Source organism: Hippoglossus hippoglossus, chromosome 15 (assembly GCF_009819705.1).
Source record: "Hippoglossus hippoglossus isolate fHipHip1 chromosome 15, fHipHip1.pri, whole genome shotgun sequence".
NCBI lineage: Eukaryota > Metazoa > Chordata > Actinopteri > Pleuronectiformes > Pleuronectidae > Hippoglossus > Hippoglossus hippoglossus.
In genome coordinates this window covers 23,977,679-23,996,764 of record NC_047165.1, presented here as the reverse complement: position 1 = coordinate 23,996,764, position 19,086 = coordinate 23,977,679, and the positions used below count along the sequence as shown (strand labels likewise).

Below are 19,086 nucleotides of genomic sequence, written 5' to 3'. Positions count from 1 at the left end.
CACACTGATACACATTGTACCTTATTCATTTACTCATTGCATGGTATTCCCAACTACAACATATGTAGAGGGTTCTCATTATAAAGTTAATGAAACATTAAAACCACACAGTAAATATTCAAGAACCCTGTCTCTTTTTTGTCTACATTATCTGCATTATTTATGACATATGTGGCCCATTTATGGTAATGGTAAATGGTCTGTATTTGTATAGTGCCTTTTTAGTCTTGATGACCACTCAAAATGGTTATTGCCATTCATCCATTCACACACACATTTATCCATCTATGGTGCATCTATAGTGCATCTTTTTTCTATGAGGGGGCAATTTCGGGGTTAGGTCAGGTTTGTACCCGTAGGTAGATTTGTTTTGCAGCAAGGAGAAGGCATCCATCCAAAACACAGTTCAAAATTACAACACAATGACAGAAGACAAGACTGGGATCGAACCGCCAACCTTCTGATTAGAGGACAACCGCTCTACCGCCCCGTAGCAGCCTTTGCCTTAATAGAAAGCACAGTCAACTGAGCGGAGAGACTTAATCTAAATAAACAATCCAGCTAATTGCTTCACATCAATTTCAGACAGGTAGCCAGCCAGTGGCTTGGTAGTTGGTAAGTGTAAATGGGAGACAGTTGGTGAACAGAGTTGACATATCCCATTTAACTTTTGATGTTATTGTTTTAAGTATATCCCTTTAGGAGCTTCGAATTTTTCGATCTACGAGGTAAATATTAGCTTTAGCAGCTAAGAGTTTTAGCGGTGAAAAGTTATAGTTCAGGATCATCAGTCCTGTGTCAGAGGTGAGGACAAGGAGCTCCTAATGCATGAACCAAACAAGAGAGGAAACCAGCGCCTCAAGAGACTGGATGCTTATATAGGGCAATTACATTACATAACATGTCATTTAGCTGACGCTTTTATCCAAAGTGACTTTGGGGGGCATTTTTGGGGGTTCAGCATCTTGCCCAGGGACACTTAAGGATGGGCTGGGATTCCAGCCACCGGCCTTCTGGTAAGATGACAACTGCTCTACCCCCTCAGCCCATGACTGATGAAGTCCAGACCACACAGTTACAGTTGGAGCTTTTTTAATAAGGTGCAACAACTGGTATTTCAACATATTGTAAAGAAGTGGCAATGTCGACGTTACATTTTTTTAACTGTTTTAATTGGCCTTGGTAACAGGTATTTTAAATTGAATGGACAGGAATCCCTCACTTATGTGTACATCTGTTGGTTTATTTGTTTAAAGTCAGTGTGAATACAAAAGGGACCAAAACCAATAGACAATCTTTTTTTGACATTGCTCTAGACCTACTAAACGCTAAACATGTGATTTTATCAAACCCTGTGAGTAATCATCTCTTTCTGATATTTCTGTGTATATACATTTCCCTTTGATCACCCTCTTGAGGACCAACTAGGAAAATTTGCTTGATGGCTGACTGCCCATGTTGTTGGTCCATAAATCTTTGTTCCTTTGCAGATACAGTGTACACATTAACACAAAACAACAACAGGATGCAATTAATAAGAATACATCTCAACCATTAATACAATTATGTAATATGTGCTATTTTCACTGGAACGGAAAATTTTCATAAATGCACAAGATTTAAAGTTTGTATACATATGGTAAATAATTTCTGTAGAAAAAATTTGCAACTACAGATTGTGAACTTTAACGATTTCTATGCTTTCCATATATAATTACCTATATAAAGTGTAACCACCAAAAACTGGGCAGGGGGTTGAGGGCCGAGGGAGGTGTGGCTGGATGTGAGAGTGACAGTGTCCCAAGACAACTATGCCACAGAGGACGTTTCCCCTTCAGAATCTACTGAAGTGGGCATTAGTGTGGTGGAGGGCGTATTAATTTGAGCCGTTGGTTTAGTTAGGCCTGAAGCTGGAGCTCTCTGTTTGAGGGAATGGAAGAGGGTGGAGGCCGTCTCTGAGCAGTAATATAATGTAAGTTAAGGCTAATGTCAGTAAATGTTAAATAAATTGTCAAGCCAGGTAAACACATTACATATTTTTCTATTACATGAATTGTCGAGGACTGACACAAATGTTGAGGAGACACACTGTCATCCCCATCAATAATGCCCTTTAGCCAGGTGTGCAAGCAGCCACTACAGTAGCCTGTCTCCCTTAGAGAATGTGTGTTGTAGGGATGTGCCAAAGCTAATGCTATGCGATTAAATTAAGACCAGACCACAGTTTGTCTTTAAACACCATTTACCCAGTCTAATAAATAATCTGCCCACATTAATGGGCATTCATTTTAATGTAAACGTCATGACGTTTACATTAAAATTAATGGGCATTCATTTTAATGTAAACGTCATGACGTAAAAAAGTCCCAAATGGCTGACTATATATGTCAGCATTGGCCTTGCATGGTCCAAGACAATTTGAATGACATGACATGCAGATTTTTTTTAAATAAATTTGGTGAGAAATGTAACCACCATTAATGTGTTTTATCACAGCACAGTCATATCATTGAGTTTACATTTCAAAAACAAATTTAAATGTGCTGAATCTCTTTTAAACAGTCATTTATAATTGACCAATTAACCAGTCCAGTGAACCAATAATTATTTAGTAGATGTAAGTATAAAATAGTTTGTGTGTGTGTGTGTGTGTGTGTGTGTGTGTGTGTGTGTGTGTGTGTGTGTGTGTGTGTGTGTGTGTGTGTGTGTGTGTATCTGCCCAGGAGAGCAGCAAAAAGCCTGTAATTACACAAAGCCCTACTGTCCCCAGGCAGCTGATGATAGGGGCTTCCATTCATCAACTACAAAGGCTCCCTTACAGACAGCATACAGCAGTTTACATACTCAACTCCAACACACACATGTACATGCATGTACAAATATGTTGGTTAAACCATACAAAGGAAGGTGATGGAAGATAACACACAACCACATCTGGATTTTCCTCTGACTGCATCCATTCCTCAGCCTAAATGCACACTGATCTTAACTATTATCTAACCTATTGCACACACACACACACACACATACATACATTGACAATGTGTGTGTGTGTGTGCGTGCGTGCGTGCGTGCGTGCGTGCGTGCGTGCATGTGCGTGCATGTGCGTGCGTGCGTGCGTGCGTGCGTGCGTGTGCGTAGCTAGCATGAGAAATGACTCAGCAAGAGACTGGTCCCTCTCATTCCCCCAGGGGTCCCTGAGGGTGTGTTACCTCTCCATTTTGCTTATTAGTCTAATTAGTGGCTCTGACATTTGTGAGAATAATTACTGAGGGAAAAACTAAGCCACTAAGACATCTGCTGGGAAACTCACCCCCTCTGAGTCTGTTCACAACATATTGTACAAGATCTTTTAGTGAGTGATTTGAGTTAGTGAGTGAGTGAGTGAGTGAGCGAGTGAGTGAGTGAGTGAGTGAGCGAGTGAGCGAGTGAGTGAGTGAGTGGCGTGTGCAGTTCCTATTATGTCATCAGGAAGTGCAACTCATTTTTGTTGGCCACTCTAACTCTCTCAGCTCCGGTGTCAGGTGTTTGCCCAGCTCTGCCTCCTTGTCGGGAACTGCACACCCATCACTGAAATGCGCACAACCAAAGTGGAGACTACAGTGGTATGGCAAGTTAAGACTGGCTGATGATGCTGTCAGCAGCCCAGCGGGGGAGACACTCCACGATGTGGTATGATTTCATTACTGAACTATGACCAAGTCCTCAAGTTGATTTATATACGGTACAAAAGGAATGAACACCTGAATCTTTAACTTAGCATGGCACGCCCATACATGCTCCAGAAGGATTTTACCCACTCTGGTTTCAGCCACTCCCAAAAAAAGTAGGTAGTAGCTATAGGTAGCTACTACAATAGCTGTCAGGTGTGTATGTTAACTAATGCATTCCCACTCTGATATCCATAAATCTGCATTTTACACTGCTTCTTAAGAGTTTTTGAAGTACCCTGTTTGTAACATGACTGTCTCATTACAGGCTGCAAACCATAACGTACGCATACATGTGATTGAGACAGTTTACAATTTGCAAAATGTTTGGCTTGTGTGAGCAAGTTTTAATTATATATATGTTATTGCTGGCAACTCATTTCCATTTGCCGAAGAACCATGAAACTAAAATATTAAGTATGCAAAAAAATAACTTCTCTAATACATCTGAGTGTTAAGGTTAACACACTTTAACAGTATGGAATTTCCTCAGTCCAAAAACTAGTATTGACTTTCTACTTTCATCATTTATTACCAGTTGGGTTACAACCCTCCTCCATAGAGTAATTACCTCAAAGGTGACATCATTGTTGTATCTCCCCCCCCCACCTGGAGCTAAGTTACTTGCACATTTTGAAACAACCCCACAGCTAATTTTCCGCTTTGGTCATAGCTTTTTTGCTTTTTTCCCCCAACAAGTGTAAATAGTTTTCATCTCCCCTGCCCCACCCCCAAACCTCTCTGGTCTGGAACAGAGGCTGCCATCTGTTCTGCGAATAGTTTTCACTCTCCCTCTCTCAGACTGAGGTCAGCTACATAAGAGCTCTGTTCTGTGACGAGGGTGACAGACTAAGTGATTGTAATTTACTTGTTAGCTGGGGACAGGAAAGAGATCAGTCATGCTGATGCCCTTGCTCTTTTGATCAAACTCTGCTGAGCCTGGCACTCAGCCCCCACCCCACACCCAAAACTAGGTCTGCTAGTGGTCTGCAAGAGTTAAAAATATTTTTGGGTGTGTGAGTGTTCATGTGGTGGGGAGGTATAATGATTTTCTTTGTGTCACTGTATTAATGCCTCAAAATTCCAAAATGAAGAGAAGAAAATTTGCTCCGGCTTTATGGGTAACTGCAAAAGTGTGTTTAACCTTGCATGTGACTGGGACAGATGTTCACTGAATTCAGATGCAGGTAGCGATGGGAAGATATGACATCGCGATATGAGGTATTGAATTCCACATTATCTGAGTCACTGCCGGGCCTCAGAGCTCAGATTGGCTCTGATAAGACTGTTGAGAATCTATTGGCTTCACTAATCCTGTGGGCGAGAGATACACTTATCTCTTCACTGGCTAGGGCTGACGCCAAACAAACCCTGTCATATTAAACAGCCTATTTATTCAAAGTAATGCACTACATCTACTTTGACTTTACTCCAGTGATGTATATATCACAAGGTAAACAACCACTTACACATACAAAAAACAATGCTTATCTACCCACGATGTTACAACATATTAGTGATCATTCTTTGCCTTCAGCGCATGGCCGATTTAGCCCAAACAATTTGCTGTTGGGCTCCTGATTCCCTCCACACACCCCACCTACAGGCCTCTGTGCAATCTCAACGTTCCCTAAAGGAAAACAGGCTGTACAAAAGTCTTAAAAATGCCTGAAAACAAATTGCGATTTCCAACTCACAGCACAGTCAACAGCCCTGCAGGAGAGGAACTCCATGGGGCAGTGGGATTTCATGACTGAGCTATGACCAAGACACCAACATTTACTTTCTCTGACTGTGTAGTTTACACATCCATAATAATGAACACAGACATTAAAACACTAAGCTTTAGTTGAAACATGAGTCATATACAGGAATATGGTGTTGTGCAACTGCAGCTGAGTTGAACTGACAGCACATGAGCAGAATGAATAATGTATTTCTCCTATTGGTAGATATCTCATAGCCTCCAGGTGTATGTTATATCTCTGGCTCAGCTGTCACACATGCATTCTTTGCATCCTCTTCCCTCTTTCACACCTTCTACCTAACCTTTATCACCGCAAAAGAAAAGCAAGGAAAGCAATTACAATGAGACTGAGGGAACAAAAGCCTAGATCTTATCAAAGAAAATCAACACGTCCTGTTGACAATGAGATTGACCAACGTTGACGTCAACCAAGTCACAATACTTGTGTGGTAAATCATTCTATTGTTGGACAGCTCATTCAGAGAGCTCTTACCTGCTGTAGTGGTTAAGTAGGGTGAGTGTGGACATCTTTAAGACACAATACCCAAGACAGTCATGTCTTAATTGACTTGACTCCCCCATTTGCCCTGTGAACCAAAGTGTTAAACCCATTGCTGGGTTTAGCAATGCAGCAGCCCTCCAATGACAGTTCTGCTGATGGACACAGTAATGAGCTGTAATGGGCTTGGTCACTGGGCAATGAGCAGCAAAACAATAGAGTCAGCAAGTTGCCAGGTGTTCTTGTAGTGAACCCACATAGAGAAAAACATTTTTTGATTGTCTTTTTTCTTGGCTCTACAACTCAATTATTGGTTGTGCTCTAGTTATAATGATGAGATAAGGAGAGTAACATGAATTTTGTTTTTAGATTAGTAAATTGGGAAACTGCCTCAGGGCACAACAGTCCTGGACGAGTTACTGCATGTCAATCGGTTTTGTTAATGTGATTAATGGAACATTTTATGTCAAATCTAATGGAAAAGTTTTACAATATCAACCTCAGGCTCCTCCCCTAGGTTTCTGGAGGGCGAGCAGACATTAGCCAGAGGAAAAGTGAAACAAATATGTTCACTGATGAGGTGATTGATATCCCCTTAAGTAATCCTTCACATTTTTGTGAGTGATCACATTGTGCACAAAAGAAACATTTGTCAAAACGACAAAAGCCTTACAGTGAATGGATTTCAACTGGAGTTTTCTCATCCTTCAATGACCATCTATCAATTTGGCATCTTACTAAAATGTTTGTTCGGTTGAACGTCAGTAGACAGCCTACTGTTCCAGTCAGCTGAATGAGTTAAGTCAGTGTAGCGAGTGGTCTCTCTCACACTCGGAACAGTTTTTGAGCTCATCACCTGTCATACTACCTCCTGGTATTATGATGTGTCACATTGCCTCTATCTTGCTGGTTTGGAACTGTTGCACGCAATTATTATTTCTGCCCACATAGTTGTTGCATGTGGATTGACAATGTGATTGCATTTACGCTTGTGTTTGACTTGGTCAAAATGTGTCTCTAACCACCTCCTGACCATCTCATCACAATTCATACTCAATGTGTCTTGGGTGCAAACACTGTCATGTGGTCAAGCTCTATTCAATTGCAGTCCGATCACCCGAAACATATGTTGAAAAGATAAATACTTTATTGATCCAGAGAGAAATTTAGCAAAAGCTGTTCCCTTATTCTGAATCGATGCTAAGTCATGACGGTGAAAGCGCTGAATCACAAACACTAAACCACTAGGGTGGTGGCTTAAATGGGGTATGTGACAGACAAAGTTCTTTGAAAGATTTAAGTCCCTGCAGTACCTACATGGATATATATCCAGTACTTACATAGCAGCAGAAGAGGAAGAATGCTATGACCACTTATGTTCTTATCTTACGCCCGAGAGAGAGAGAGAGAGAGAGAGAGAGAGAGAGAGAGAGAGAGAGAGAGGGGGAAGTTCTGAAATTCTCTAAGTGAACATTTAATATAACTACAGGCTTTGTGATGTTTATGGTATAACTACTGTATTTCCTTACTTAAAGTAGTCCTAGGTACTCTAGTGAATACCAGTATTATGCAGTATGAAGCCATGCATCTTCCTCTCTATCTCTCTCTCTCTTTCTCTCTCTCACACACACACACACACACACACACACACACACACACACACACACACACACACACACACACACACACACACACACACACACACACACACACACACACACACACACTCATTTATGGTAATTTTCAAGGCAACCCCTATGTGAAAACATAGTAGCAGACACTGCCAATGTGAACAACAGACAATCGGGACATGCAGCCGTTTCGCAGCGCAACTGCAGCCAGTGTGTCCCGGGCATAACGTAATGAGAGCTCAACTAGGTGGAGCTGTGGCAGCGTGTGGGGCTGGCAGGGAGATGTGACACGGTTCCGTCTTATGGAATCACGACACAGAACCGTGGAGGACTGTGATTTCTGTGTCGGATGAGGATCATGACAGCCCTATTAAATATGTATTCTGACACATTGAAATAACAGCTGATATGATTTCAATGAAACTGTAACTGCGGATAACAAGACACAATTCACTGAAGTGTAGACATTTCCCACTGTTGGAGCTTTTGGAACTACTCTGATTGGACAGAAGCATTACTTAGCTACTCTTCACCTTTTCTCTGTGCTAGTAGTGACGTCATTCTCGCAGGATTATGACGTACAACTACGGCCGTTGGAAAATCCCACAGTAAATTTTAAATGTTTATTTTACACTTAGTATTTATACTTTAATGTAAAAAAACATGGTGAATGACAATCTTTTAATGTAGAAATAAACTTGTTTCCTGCAGTTTGTGCTGTGATGCTCTGCTCTGTAAATATGTATAGGGTTCCTGCTTCCTTCGGTCCCCTCTACGATACAAGCACAATGCATGATGGTAGATATGGTTTGGATCAGATGAATACTATTTTTCATGATGCATTATGGGGAAAAATGAGAGCACTATATACAGTATAAAAAAACAGGCACTGTAAAGTGATTAGTGAGTGAGTTTGGTCACAGCGACGGGATCTAAGAGAGCAAATTAGAAAACAACTAAGTTTCAGTTTGACCTGATATCGGATTACTCACAGAATAAATGTAGCAAAACCTGATGTGATCTTTGGTGACTGTGGCTCTGGAGGTAGAGCAGGTTGTCCTCTGACCAACCATACCACATACAAACCCCAAATTGCCCCAGACGGCTGTGCCAACAGTATGTGATTGTTGTGAGAAAGTGCTGCACATAAATGCTCAGTATGAATGGGTGTTTGAAAAGCAGGACAGGATGTGTGATTTAACTGTGCTCTGTGAATGTGACTTGTATTGTAATACATGGCTGTTAAGACTAGAAAAGAGCTATATTAATGCATTCCATTTGCTCTTTAGGTTTTGGTAAGGTAGAGCAGGGATGTAACACCAGCATTGGCATTAGTTCAGGTTTACTTTAGCTGATAGAGATCTATTAAAATAGGCCCAGATGAGTCAAACCAAAAGATGTACTCACAACATCCCTAGTGTCAAATAATGCTGGTCGTCCATTGTTACAGTACGGATAATATGACCATGTCTTTTATTTTTACCGTGTTTTAAAAGAGGCAGCAGTCAATATTTTGGCTGCTTTCTTTCAGTGAAGCAAACTGTACAATTCTGATTTACAAAGATGTTTTGTCTGAGACATAGACATGATGTGTTCTCTTTGGGCGGATTTGACAAAGCACGATTCTGCTCCGCAATTCAATAATCTGCCAACATCTGACTTCATTCAGTCTGGGGGAGAAACTGGAATGTCTCCTGGTCATTCCTCCTGAATCAGATGGGTTTAGTGTAGGTGAATCACAAGTTGACTTCTTTGGCTGCCAAGACAAGAAACAAACAAAAAACTGTGTGATCTATGTCAACACGGAAAGGTCCAACAAACACTCACCGAGCACAGATCAGGAACACCGTACCATAGATAGCCCTTATTTTCTAAAACTGCCTCAGTTCTTTGTGTAACCCTAACACTAACCCTATTCCACAAGATGTTGTAAATGTTGGAAAGATGTTGGAAAGATTCTGCTCCATGTTGACAAGACTGCATCACATCATCTCTGCTGATTTGTCAGCTGCACATTCATACTGCCAATCTTTTGTTCTATTACATTACAAAGGTTCAACTGGATTCACAACTGGCGACCAGTGTGACTGTGGCCATAAAGGGATGAACATAGTTAAAAACAATATACATATAGACTGTGAAATTCATGGTTGATTGGGGCCTAAAATGTGTCAAGAAAACATTCCCCACATCATCACACCAGCAGCAGCAGTCTGAACTGTTGACACAAGGCAGGTGGACTCCATGGATTCATGATGTTGGCACTAATACCCTACCAAGAACAGAAATCTCAGAAACGGCTGAGAATCCTACCAATTATTTAGACAGCTTCTCTCTGATCACCCTTGATCAGCTGACCAAAAATAATCTCATGTTCTAAACCAACAACTTGTATCTTAGATCCAATTCCTACAAAATTACTTAAAGAAATTCTGCCCCTAATTAATAGTACGTTACTAAACACAATACATCTGTCATTATCATCAGGATATGTACCACGGTCCTTTAAAATAGCTGTAGTCAAACCCCTTCTCAAAAAACCCACCCTAGACCCAGAGGTTTTAGCCAATTACAGACCGATATCCAACCTCCCCTTCCTGTCTAAAATCCTTGAAAAAGTTATAGCCAATCAGCTGTGCGAGTTTCTCCAGGAAAATAATATATATGAAGACTTTCAGACGGGGTTTAGAGCTAATCATAGCACAGAGACAGCCTTGGCAAAAGTCACTAATGACCTTCTAATAGCTTCAGATCAGGGGTTTGTGTCTGTCCTCGTTCTGTTAGATCTCAGTGCAGCATTTGACACAATTGACCATCAAATTTTATTACAGAGGCTAGAACAGTTAATTAGCATTAAAGGAACCGCCCTAAACTGGTTTAAATCATATTTTTCAGATCGATTCCAATTCGTGCAAATTAATGATGAGTCATCTGTGCACACCAAAGTTAACCACGGTGTTCCACAGGGCTCTGTGCTCGGCCCAATTTTGTTCTCATTATATATGCTTCCACTTGGAAACATTATCAGGACACACTCGGTAAATTTCCACTGCTATGCGGATGACACCCAGTTATACTTGTCAATAAAACCTGAACAATGTAATCCATTAACTAAACTCCAAGCATGTCTCAAGGACATAAAAACCTGGATGACCCGCAATTTTCTCTTATTAAACTCAGATAAAACAGAGGTTCTAATACTTGGCCCTAAACACCTTAGAGATATATATCTAATGATATAGCTGTGCTAGACGACATTGCCCTTGCTTCCAATGAAACAGTCAGGAACTTGGGAGTGATCTTTAATCCTGATTTGTCCTTTAATTCTCACTTAAGACAAATTTCTAGGACCGCCTTTTTCCACTTGCGTAATATCTCAAAAATCAGACATGTCCTTACTCAAAAAGATGCAGAAAAACTAGTCCACGCCTTTGTTACATCCAGACTTGATTATTGTAATTCCTTATTATCAGGCTCCAGCAGTAAGTCGTTAAAGACTCTGCAGCTTGTCCAAAACGCCGTAGCACGTGTCCTGACAAGAACAAAGAAAAGAGACCACATTTCTCCTGTATTAGCTTCGCTACACTGGCTTCCGGTTAAATCTAGAATATAATTAAAAATTCTCCTCCTCACCTTCAAGGCCCTTAATAATATGGCACCATTATACCTTAAAGAGCTGTTAGTACCTTATCAACCCACTAGAGCACTGCGCTCCCAGAATTCAGGCTTACTTGTCATCCCTAAAGTCTCTAAAAGTAGAGGAGGAGCCAGAGCTTTCAGCTATCAAGCTCCTCTCCTGTGGAATCATCTCCCACTTTCAGTTCGGGAGGCAGACACCATCTGTACGTTTAAGAGTAGATTTAAAACCTTCCTTTTTGATAAAGCTTATAGTTAGAGCTGGTACAGGCTTGTCTTAGACCCGCTCTTAGTTATGCTGCTATAGGTCTAGAAGGTCGGGGGACACATGACACTCGGAGCTTCTCTTTCCAGCTTCTCCTTCCTCTTCTCAATCGTTGTCATATCAAAGAAATTCATATCTCATCAATACATGTTACTGACTTGACTTCTTCCCCGGAGTCCCTTTGCCTTATCGTCCGCAGATCCAGGGCCGCAGCTGTGGCCACATCATGGATTATGATCTGTGGACCGCGTATCAAAGATTGTAATGGTGGATCCAATATGGCGGATCCTTTATCGTGTTGGCATCTGATAATGGTGGTGGACCACGATCGAGGTGGCAGCTGATGATGGATCCTGATGGCGGCAGTGGACAATGACTGTGGACTATAGTGGCATCCGATCTTGATGGTGGATCATGATCTTGCTGGCTGCTGACCATAGACTATGATTGCAGCAGGACTGCTCGATACATAGTATTTCTCCTCAGACACTTGACCATTAATGACAATAATCCGTCAATTCATTGACCTTCAGTTATGCTTCAAAATGTTTATTCTTATCAATGCTGCTAAAACCTTTATCTTGATGATGTTCTCCATTACACGTGGCATCTATTGCACTTCTGTCCGTCCTGGGAGAGGGATCCCTCACATGTGGCTCTCTCTGAGGTTTCTACCTTCTTTTTACCCTGTTAAAAGGGTTTTTAGTAGTTTTTCCTTACTCTTGTTGAGGGTTAAGGGCAGAGGATGTCACACCCTGTTAAAGCCCTATGAGACAAACTGTGATTTGTGAATATGGGCTATACAAATAAAAATTTGATTGATTGATTGATTGATGTTGACTCCAGACTGTGACTCTACACCTGCAGCCTCAGCAGAAATCCACATTCATCAGACCAGGCTACATTTTTCAGTCTTCAACTGTCCAGTGTTGGTGAGTCGGTGTCACTGCAGACTCACATTTCTGTTCCTGGCTGACAGGAGTGGAACCTGACGTGGTCTCAAGGTTGTTCATTCTGATGCTTCACCACAGTTGTAAAAAGTGGTTATCTGAGTTACTGTAGCCTGTCGACTGTCAGTGTGACCATTCTCCTCTGACCTCTGAACTTACTCAACCACCAGCGTCCAGTTTCCACCACTTATCTGGGTATGGCTCACTGCAAGGTAGGCTAGATACACAGCTGTGTACTACAGCTCTTCCTGGAGGATCCAAAGGCTTTCCCAGGCCAGATGGATCATGTATTCCCTTCAGCATGTTCTGGGTCTGCTCAGAGTACCTCCCGGGAGAAATTCTGGTAATATTGAATGAACTCTGCACCATGTTTTTAAGAATGAGCACAGCCACTCTGTTAGGAAAACTAATTCCATTCTCTTGCATCCATGATCCTATTACGTTGTCACTATCAAAAGACCATGTTTTCATGCTATGGTCTATTTTCTCAGTCTGTTAGATCATTTACATTACAGCCTAAAACAACCTTAAAATTATTATATAGGGTTATCAAGTTCTTGATGTCATAGGTGTGTTTATTTCCAAGGAGCTTTTGACACTTGAAGGGCTGAGGAGGCCCAGATAACTGGAAGGCTGACATCCCTCAATACAGAAAATACTATTAATACTATTTCTAGATTTCTTCACATGAAAATTCAATAAAAAATTAACTAACAAGATAAGTGATTCACCAGTTTGATCTACGTTTGTTCCTTTTTTGAATTTGGCACCCCATATGATCAGGATATTAATAAAAGCATTTTTACTTGTTAGCGCAAGTTTGTTCAAGCAATATAAAAGATTTGTGCTTCAATTGATTTTTTAAAATACAATTTTACATTTTGAAGCACAGGGCTCGGCATGGTGACTTATTAATTTGAACATCATTTGTGCATATTTGTGCAGGCAAAACATTTTCATTTATTCTCACAATATGAGCATCACACATTAGCTAAATAAACTGTTTAGATGTATGTATGTATGTATTTAGATCTAACCGTAACCCTAACTTTAGAAATAAAGAATCAAAGCTGTTTATTAGGCTTGTGCATATGTATAATTGCACAAATGTATGAATAAAGAACACTTTGTCTTGGGTGTTAATGGGGTTGCTGAAATTAACAAATTTTATATCTATATTTAACTTCTCACAGTTTGAGCAATATTTTATGTGCACTAAAAAATTAAATATTCACCTTATTTATATCTTGCTGACATGGGTGTGTGAATGTGTGTATGTGTGTGTGTGTGGTAGGGTCCTGTTTCTTTCACTCTAGCACCAGTCAGCTTTGTGCAGTGTAGAAAGTCCAAGTTACTAATGATACGTTTTCTTGCCAATATCAGGGAACCATGCACCATTTCAGCAGAGGTTCTCATAATTCCTGATGCAGAAATACTGGCACTGATACACCCATCAGTATTCCATCTCACGCTCTTGTCACTCCAACCATAAGAAGACTGACCATGGTAAAGTGACATTGACATCTGTATTAATCCTTTGCTATAAATCGAGTTGGTGAACATTTGATACAAACATTTTCCCCATCGACCAATTAACAACCTTGTATTGCTGGCCTCTGGGGAAACGGAAAGCAAGAACATCAAAAAGAATGGAAGCTATTTTAACCTATTAGCTTCAACATCCTTTTTAATGCCACCTTGCAAGGTGGTGTCTGTTGATCCACAAATCATAAATGGTCACTCACACACTGACAGAACAGCTGTCAGGGATATCGACAACAGAAAGGAATGTACTTGAAGATCCCAAACACACAGAATTTTAATACGTTGATCCAGCTGACCAGTATCAGCGCCCAAAATGTTAGCGCCACCTATTCTTTCTTAGTGCAATTTCTTTTTAATGGTATATGTGTTTCAGTATCTTCTCCACAGTGCTTCTCTGTTGTGGAAGATAAAACAATGAAGGCACTGGAGAGAAGCTGTTTACTTATTAAAAAAATTGGCAAGACGAAAGTGATCTGACCAATGGATCTGGGCCAAGAAGTATTATCCATTTCAAGTCTGCTTCTCTTTAACTCTGAGACACGTGCTTTGCCCGTCGGACGGTATAATAACAGTCTGCTCATGACTTGGCAGGCAACTGTCCAGAAACAGGTCCTCATTCATGAAATGCATGTTTGCACAGATTTGATCTTAATTTATGCATATGCACACACTAACAACTGCTGCAGGATTTATCAATAGTTCTTGAAATATGGATATTTGGATGGAGTAACAAATTGCATCTGTATTGCTGGGTATACTGCTTGGTAACTGATTTGTGCATAAAAACACATAAAGCCCACAATGAAATACAGCATATCAAACAGCGATATTAAGTATACCTTGAAAAAAACAGGCTGGGAAAATGAAATGTTGACAGAATAAAGCAGAGTCAACAATTATGTATGTGCAGGGGTAATTAACTACGCACAATAAGGAGCCACTTCAACTTGAGTGATTATGTCCTCGGAGTGTATTTACTGCTTCCTAATATATATCCAGGCTCTTATTATCACTGTATCCAAGCCAGTGTATCACAATGCAAACCCCACTGTTAATTAGCAAATAACAGGGCCCTTAGTACTATTTTAGTGTTTCATTGCCTACTCAGGTTTTGATTAGTTTTAGAAGTTAGAAGCAAGTGCAAGCCAACAGCCATTTATAACTGTCTCATGTAGGTGATCTATGGTCCCAAAGAGGATGATACAAAGATTTTAGAATACAAGACTGTGAGGTAAAACTTTCTGTGAGTAATGTTACATTCATGTTTAAGAAATAAATATATTACATTATATGTAATTGAAGCAAACAACACAAGATATATTTACAACTCTACAAAATGTGTCTTCTAGAAATTACATTTCTTTACTATTAATTTGCAACAGCTCAAAATAAGATGATTTGTCCGCACGTCAATGTGATGTAATCATAATGAAAAGTGTATTTTTTTTAACTTGTTGTCAAGCACTGCAGAAAAAATGTAGTTTGGGTGCCTGGTGCACTCTGGCTAGCATCCGTTGTTGTGATATGTGGCTGGGAATTTCTGTATTAATATGAAGACGCTGTTGTGTTGAAAGGACTTCGGTGTGCACTTACGCTTCGTGCACCGCTGCGACACCTGAGTTTTGGTCCATCCATGACAGCACTGCCCTCCACAGACGTTCACCCTGCAGAGAGAAATCAAGCACAGGCAGATGAAACAAACAGACGCTAACATTGAAATGTCAAACACAACAACTACATAAAGAAACCCGAACTTCCCCTGCTGTATATCCAAACTAAGAGTTGAGTTGTTTTCGAGTTATTTTCACATTGCTCTGGCTCTTTTAGCTTTGGAGACATGTTATTTCAATTAGACTGTACATTTGACTAACAGTTATCTCCTTTAGTCAGATGCCAACATCAACTACTTGTTCAGTTCACTGGAGGAATGCACGTCTTGCTGGGCTGTCATCGGACTTTACTTGTGATTTTTACACAAGAGGCTGTTTTGAATATATTAAAGGTAAGAAACAGGCCATGTCAACTTCAATTTGACGTCTGCAACATCAACAGCAGTTCACACTGTTGTGCAGAGAGTTCATGGGGTTTGAGACAAGTCACGTCATCATGTAAATTTTCCACCATAGTTATCTGATTTTTGGCACAAATCAGGCTCCACCAATTCTCACCGGATATTTTCCAGACTTGAATGGCCTCCCAAACACAGATCTCCTGAGATGTGGTTTGGCCTTGTGACACTAAATGTGACAGGGAAGGCAAGTATTTTCAGTGTTACAGAAGTTACTGAGGTGTAGTGTTTATAGGGGTAGGTTTGTTGAAGCCAACCTGAATCTGGCCAACTTAGTTTTACTACAAAACCTTGGTTTGGAAAAAAAGTCTTGATTGAGTCAAGCTGTTGGAAGCTGGGAAGTAGAAGCTGGGAACTCACGACTCAGATCATCATCATCAGAGAGACTGGGTTAAATAGACTCACCACCTCCTAAACCTCCTGAATGTGAGAGAGTTTAAGATACAAACTTAGAAAAAAAAACTAGATGTGCATTATGCAATTGTGGGCCATAGTAATGTAGAAAATTGATTAATACAGGCCCTGGTCACTTCATACAGGCTGCCAGCCTGAACCTGCATCACTGTGTCTGTCTGAATGAGGTGATATGACAACAGTACAGTGTTTCCCACAAAGAGACGGTCGGGTAGGGGGAGGTGCTTCTCATATGGTAGTGAGAAGCATTTTGCTTGAGTCAGCTGTGAAACAGCATTGCATTAATCAGTTGTCCATTCCTTGCCTGTAATTTATTTAAAAACACTTAAGTACTGAAATATTTCAAAGTAGCTGCCATATTTTTTAAATCCAAGTCACCACACATTTGACTATGACACACAATATGTATCATGGAAAAGGGTAGTGGGCCATAAAACACTAAGTAGCACTGCTAATCTTACATGATGTATTGTGAACAGCATTTTCTGTGTTTAAAAGGTAACTGGTGCGGAAAAAAAAACACTTCTGTTACTGGGCAAATTTTGTACTGTTAAAATGTCATGAAAACAAGACAGGCATACACACACACACACACACACACACACACACACACACACACACACACACAGACCATCACCTGATCCTTTCAGCCTTGTGTAACCTGGTAATGAGTCTGACAAGAGCTTTGGGTAGCGGGACACCAGTACACAGCCAAACTGTATTCACTAATCACACATCAAAACGTTCCACTGGGCCAGAAACTGAGCAGCTGAGGTCTGCTGGACCACACACAGCCTGATGAACTTGTGTTCTTCTGCTGCATTTCTACTGTATCACAATCAGCACACCCCAACCAACAAAGCTTGTTGCTTTGTGTTCACACAGAGCTGTTATCATTCTGAATGTCCGCTGAGACAGAAACCTCCCACATATTTGGATGTATCCCTCTGGTCAGAGTTCTGGATTTAATTAGGTGGGAAATGGTTATTGATGTGAGGAATAAATGCCCTATTTTAAAACTGGTGTTACATGTGAGAGAATCCTATTCAACCAATGGGGAAGACTGTTGTGAGTACATTTTTGGGGGGTATTCTACATTGAAGGGAGAAACATCAGAGTCAGTGGGAAACTGGATATTTAGGCCACATTCTTCAACACTGGTCATGAACATAGAAACATACAAAATAAAATGAATCCTACTCTTTGGTTTGAAGAAATAAGCTGCTGGTAGAAAACCTTGCTCTTTAATGTCTACAGTAACTGCTATATGTAGTCAGTCCATATGACACTATGATAAAAACAATTTTTTTTTTCTTTTCCAGCTTTGAATTGTACTTGCTGCTTCAGATTCAGGGTCCTGGTGTTGTTCATGATGATTCTCTGCCAAGGCAGAAGCAATTCACTCTGATGGAATGTGTTTCGTTGAAGTAAAAGCTGTGCCACAAAGCAATGGTTTGAAGGCAGTTAATAAACAGGAGTCAAAAATATACCTTTTGGACTTCTTAATTGTGTGAATTTGTTGTTCGATTGAGCAGTAAGCTAACCAGGATTGGTTATGAATCAGGAGGTGAGGCAACTAAACAGAAGTTGGCGGTCCGATCACTGGCTCCTTCAGTCTGCATGCCCATTTCCTTGGGCGAGACACTGAGCCCCCAAATTGCTCCTGATAGCTGTGTGTCTAGATCTTCCCCTGGAGCTAGCCAGTTGGCTAACTCACTGTTAGTGAGATTGTTAGCCAGAGGAGCTTTATTTTCTCTCTTTACTACATCTCTATTTTGGCTGCCACCTATTTTATATGAACAAGTGAATGTGAGTTTGTGGTGTGAATATGGCATTACACGGTCATGGACTAGAACATAGCCACTGTTAATGTTATTAGAAACACCTGTACTTTTCCTATGATGAATAATCTAATTTAAAAGGGCTTTTAAAGGCTTTACGACGTCAGGTAAAGTTTGGCTTAGATTAAAAAGTATACATTCAGAGGAAATGATGGTGCATGAGAGGATCAATCAGAGGATAGTCACTTTCAACCAGGAGACTGGGGTTCAAACCCTGATTTCTTTTTGACTTTTTCTTTGCATACTAGTTATCTAAGCCAAGGAGGTTATGTTTTGATCCCTGTCCTTTTGTATGTTTGTTGGTTGGTTTTTTTGTTTGTTTGTCAACAATATTACATAAAAATGGCTGAAGGGATTTCCAATATGCTGCAGATTCAACCAAAAATCCGGGTGTGCCGGATTTAAATGTGGTTTCATAGAGGGGTAGGCCTTTTTCCAGTGCCATTCTAGCTAATGACATGTTCTCTCCCTGGAACACGGCCACAACCAAAACTTCCAGAGGGTGCATTCTAACTTCTTTTCAATCATGTAGAAGGTACTGAAGTGTAAATGCAACAATGCCTGAAGCTCTTGGCAAGATACCATTATCACCACCACCACCACCACCCACTGCCAGTTAGCAACCACAATTGACAGCAAAGAAAAGAAAGTGAGAGAAATAGAAGCAAAACAAGAGCTAATATTGGCATTGCATCGCAATGCAGAAGAAAACTTACAGTGAATAAAAGAATAATATAAGTAAAACAAAGGAAACTACTTTTAATGTAATGTAGTAACAGA

General features: G+C 40.5%; 1 protein-coding gene across 5 annotated transcripts in view; it reads right to left on the bottom strand.

The window, feature by feature from the left end:
* ltbp1 (latent transforming growth factor beta binding protein 1) overlaps window positions 1–19,086 on the bottom strand; it is a 122,894-nt gene that overhangs the window by 101,166 nt on the left and 2,642 nt on the right. For 4 of the 5 annotated variants that reach the window (XM_034608295.1, XM_034608294.1, XM_034608297.1 and 1 more), the window contains exon 2: window positions 15,577–15,647. In XM_034608295.1, coding sequence (XP_034464186.1) covers window positions 15,577–15,647 — 71 coding nt within the window. Of the gene's footprint in view, window positions 1–15,576; window positions 15,648–16,308; window positions 16,314–19,086 lie in introns of those variants that run through there. The other variant, XM_034608298.1, reaches the window with a different exon arrangement.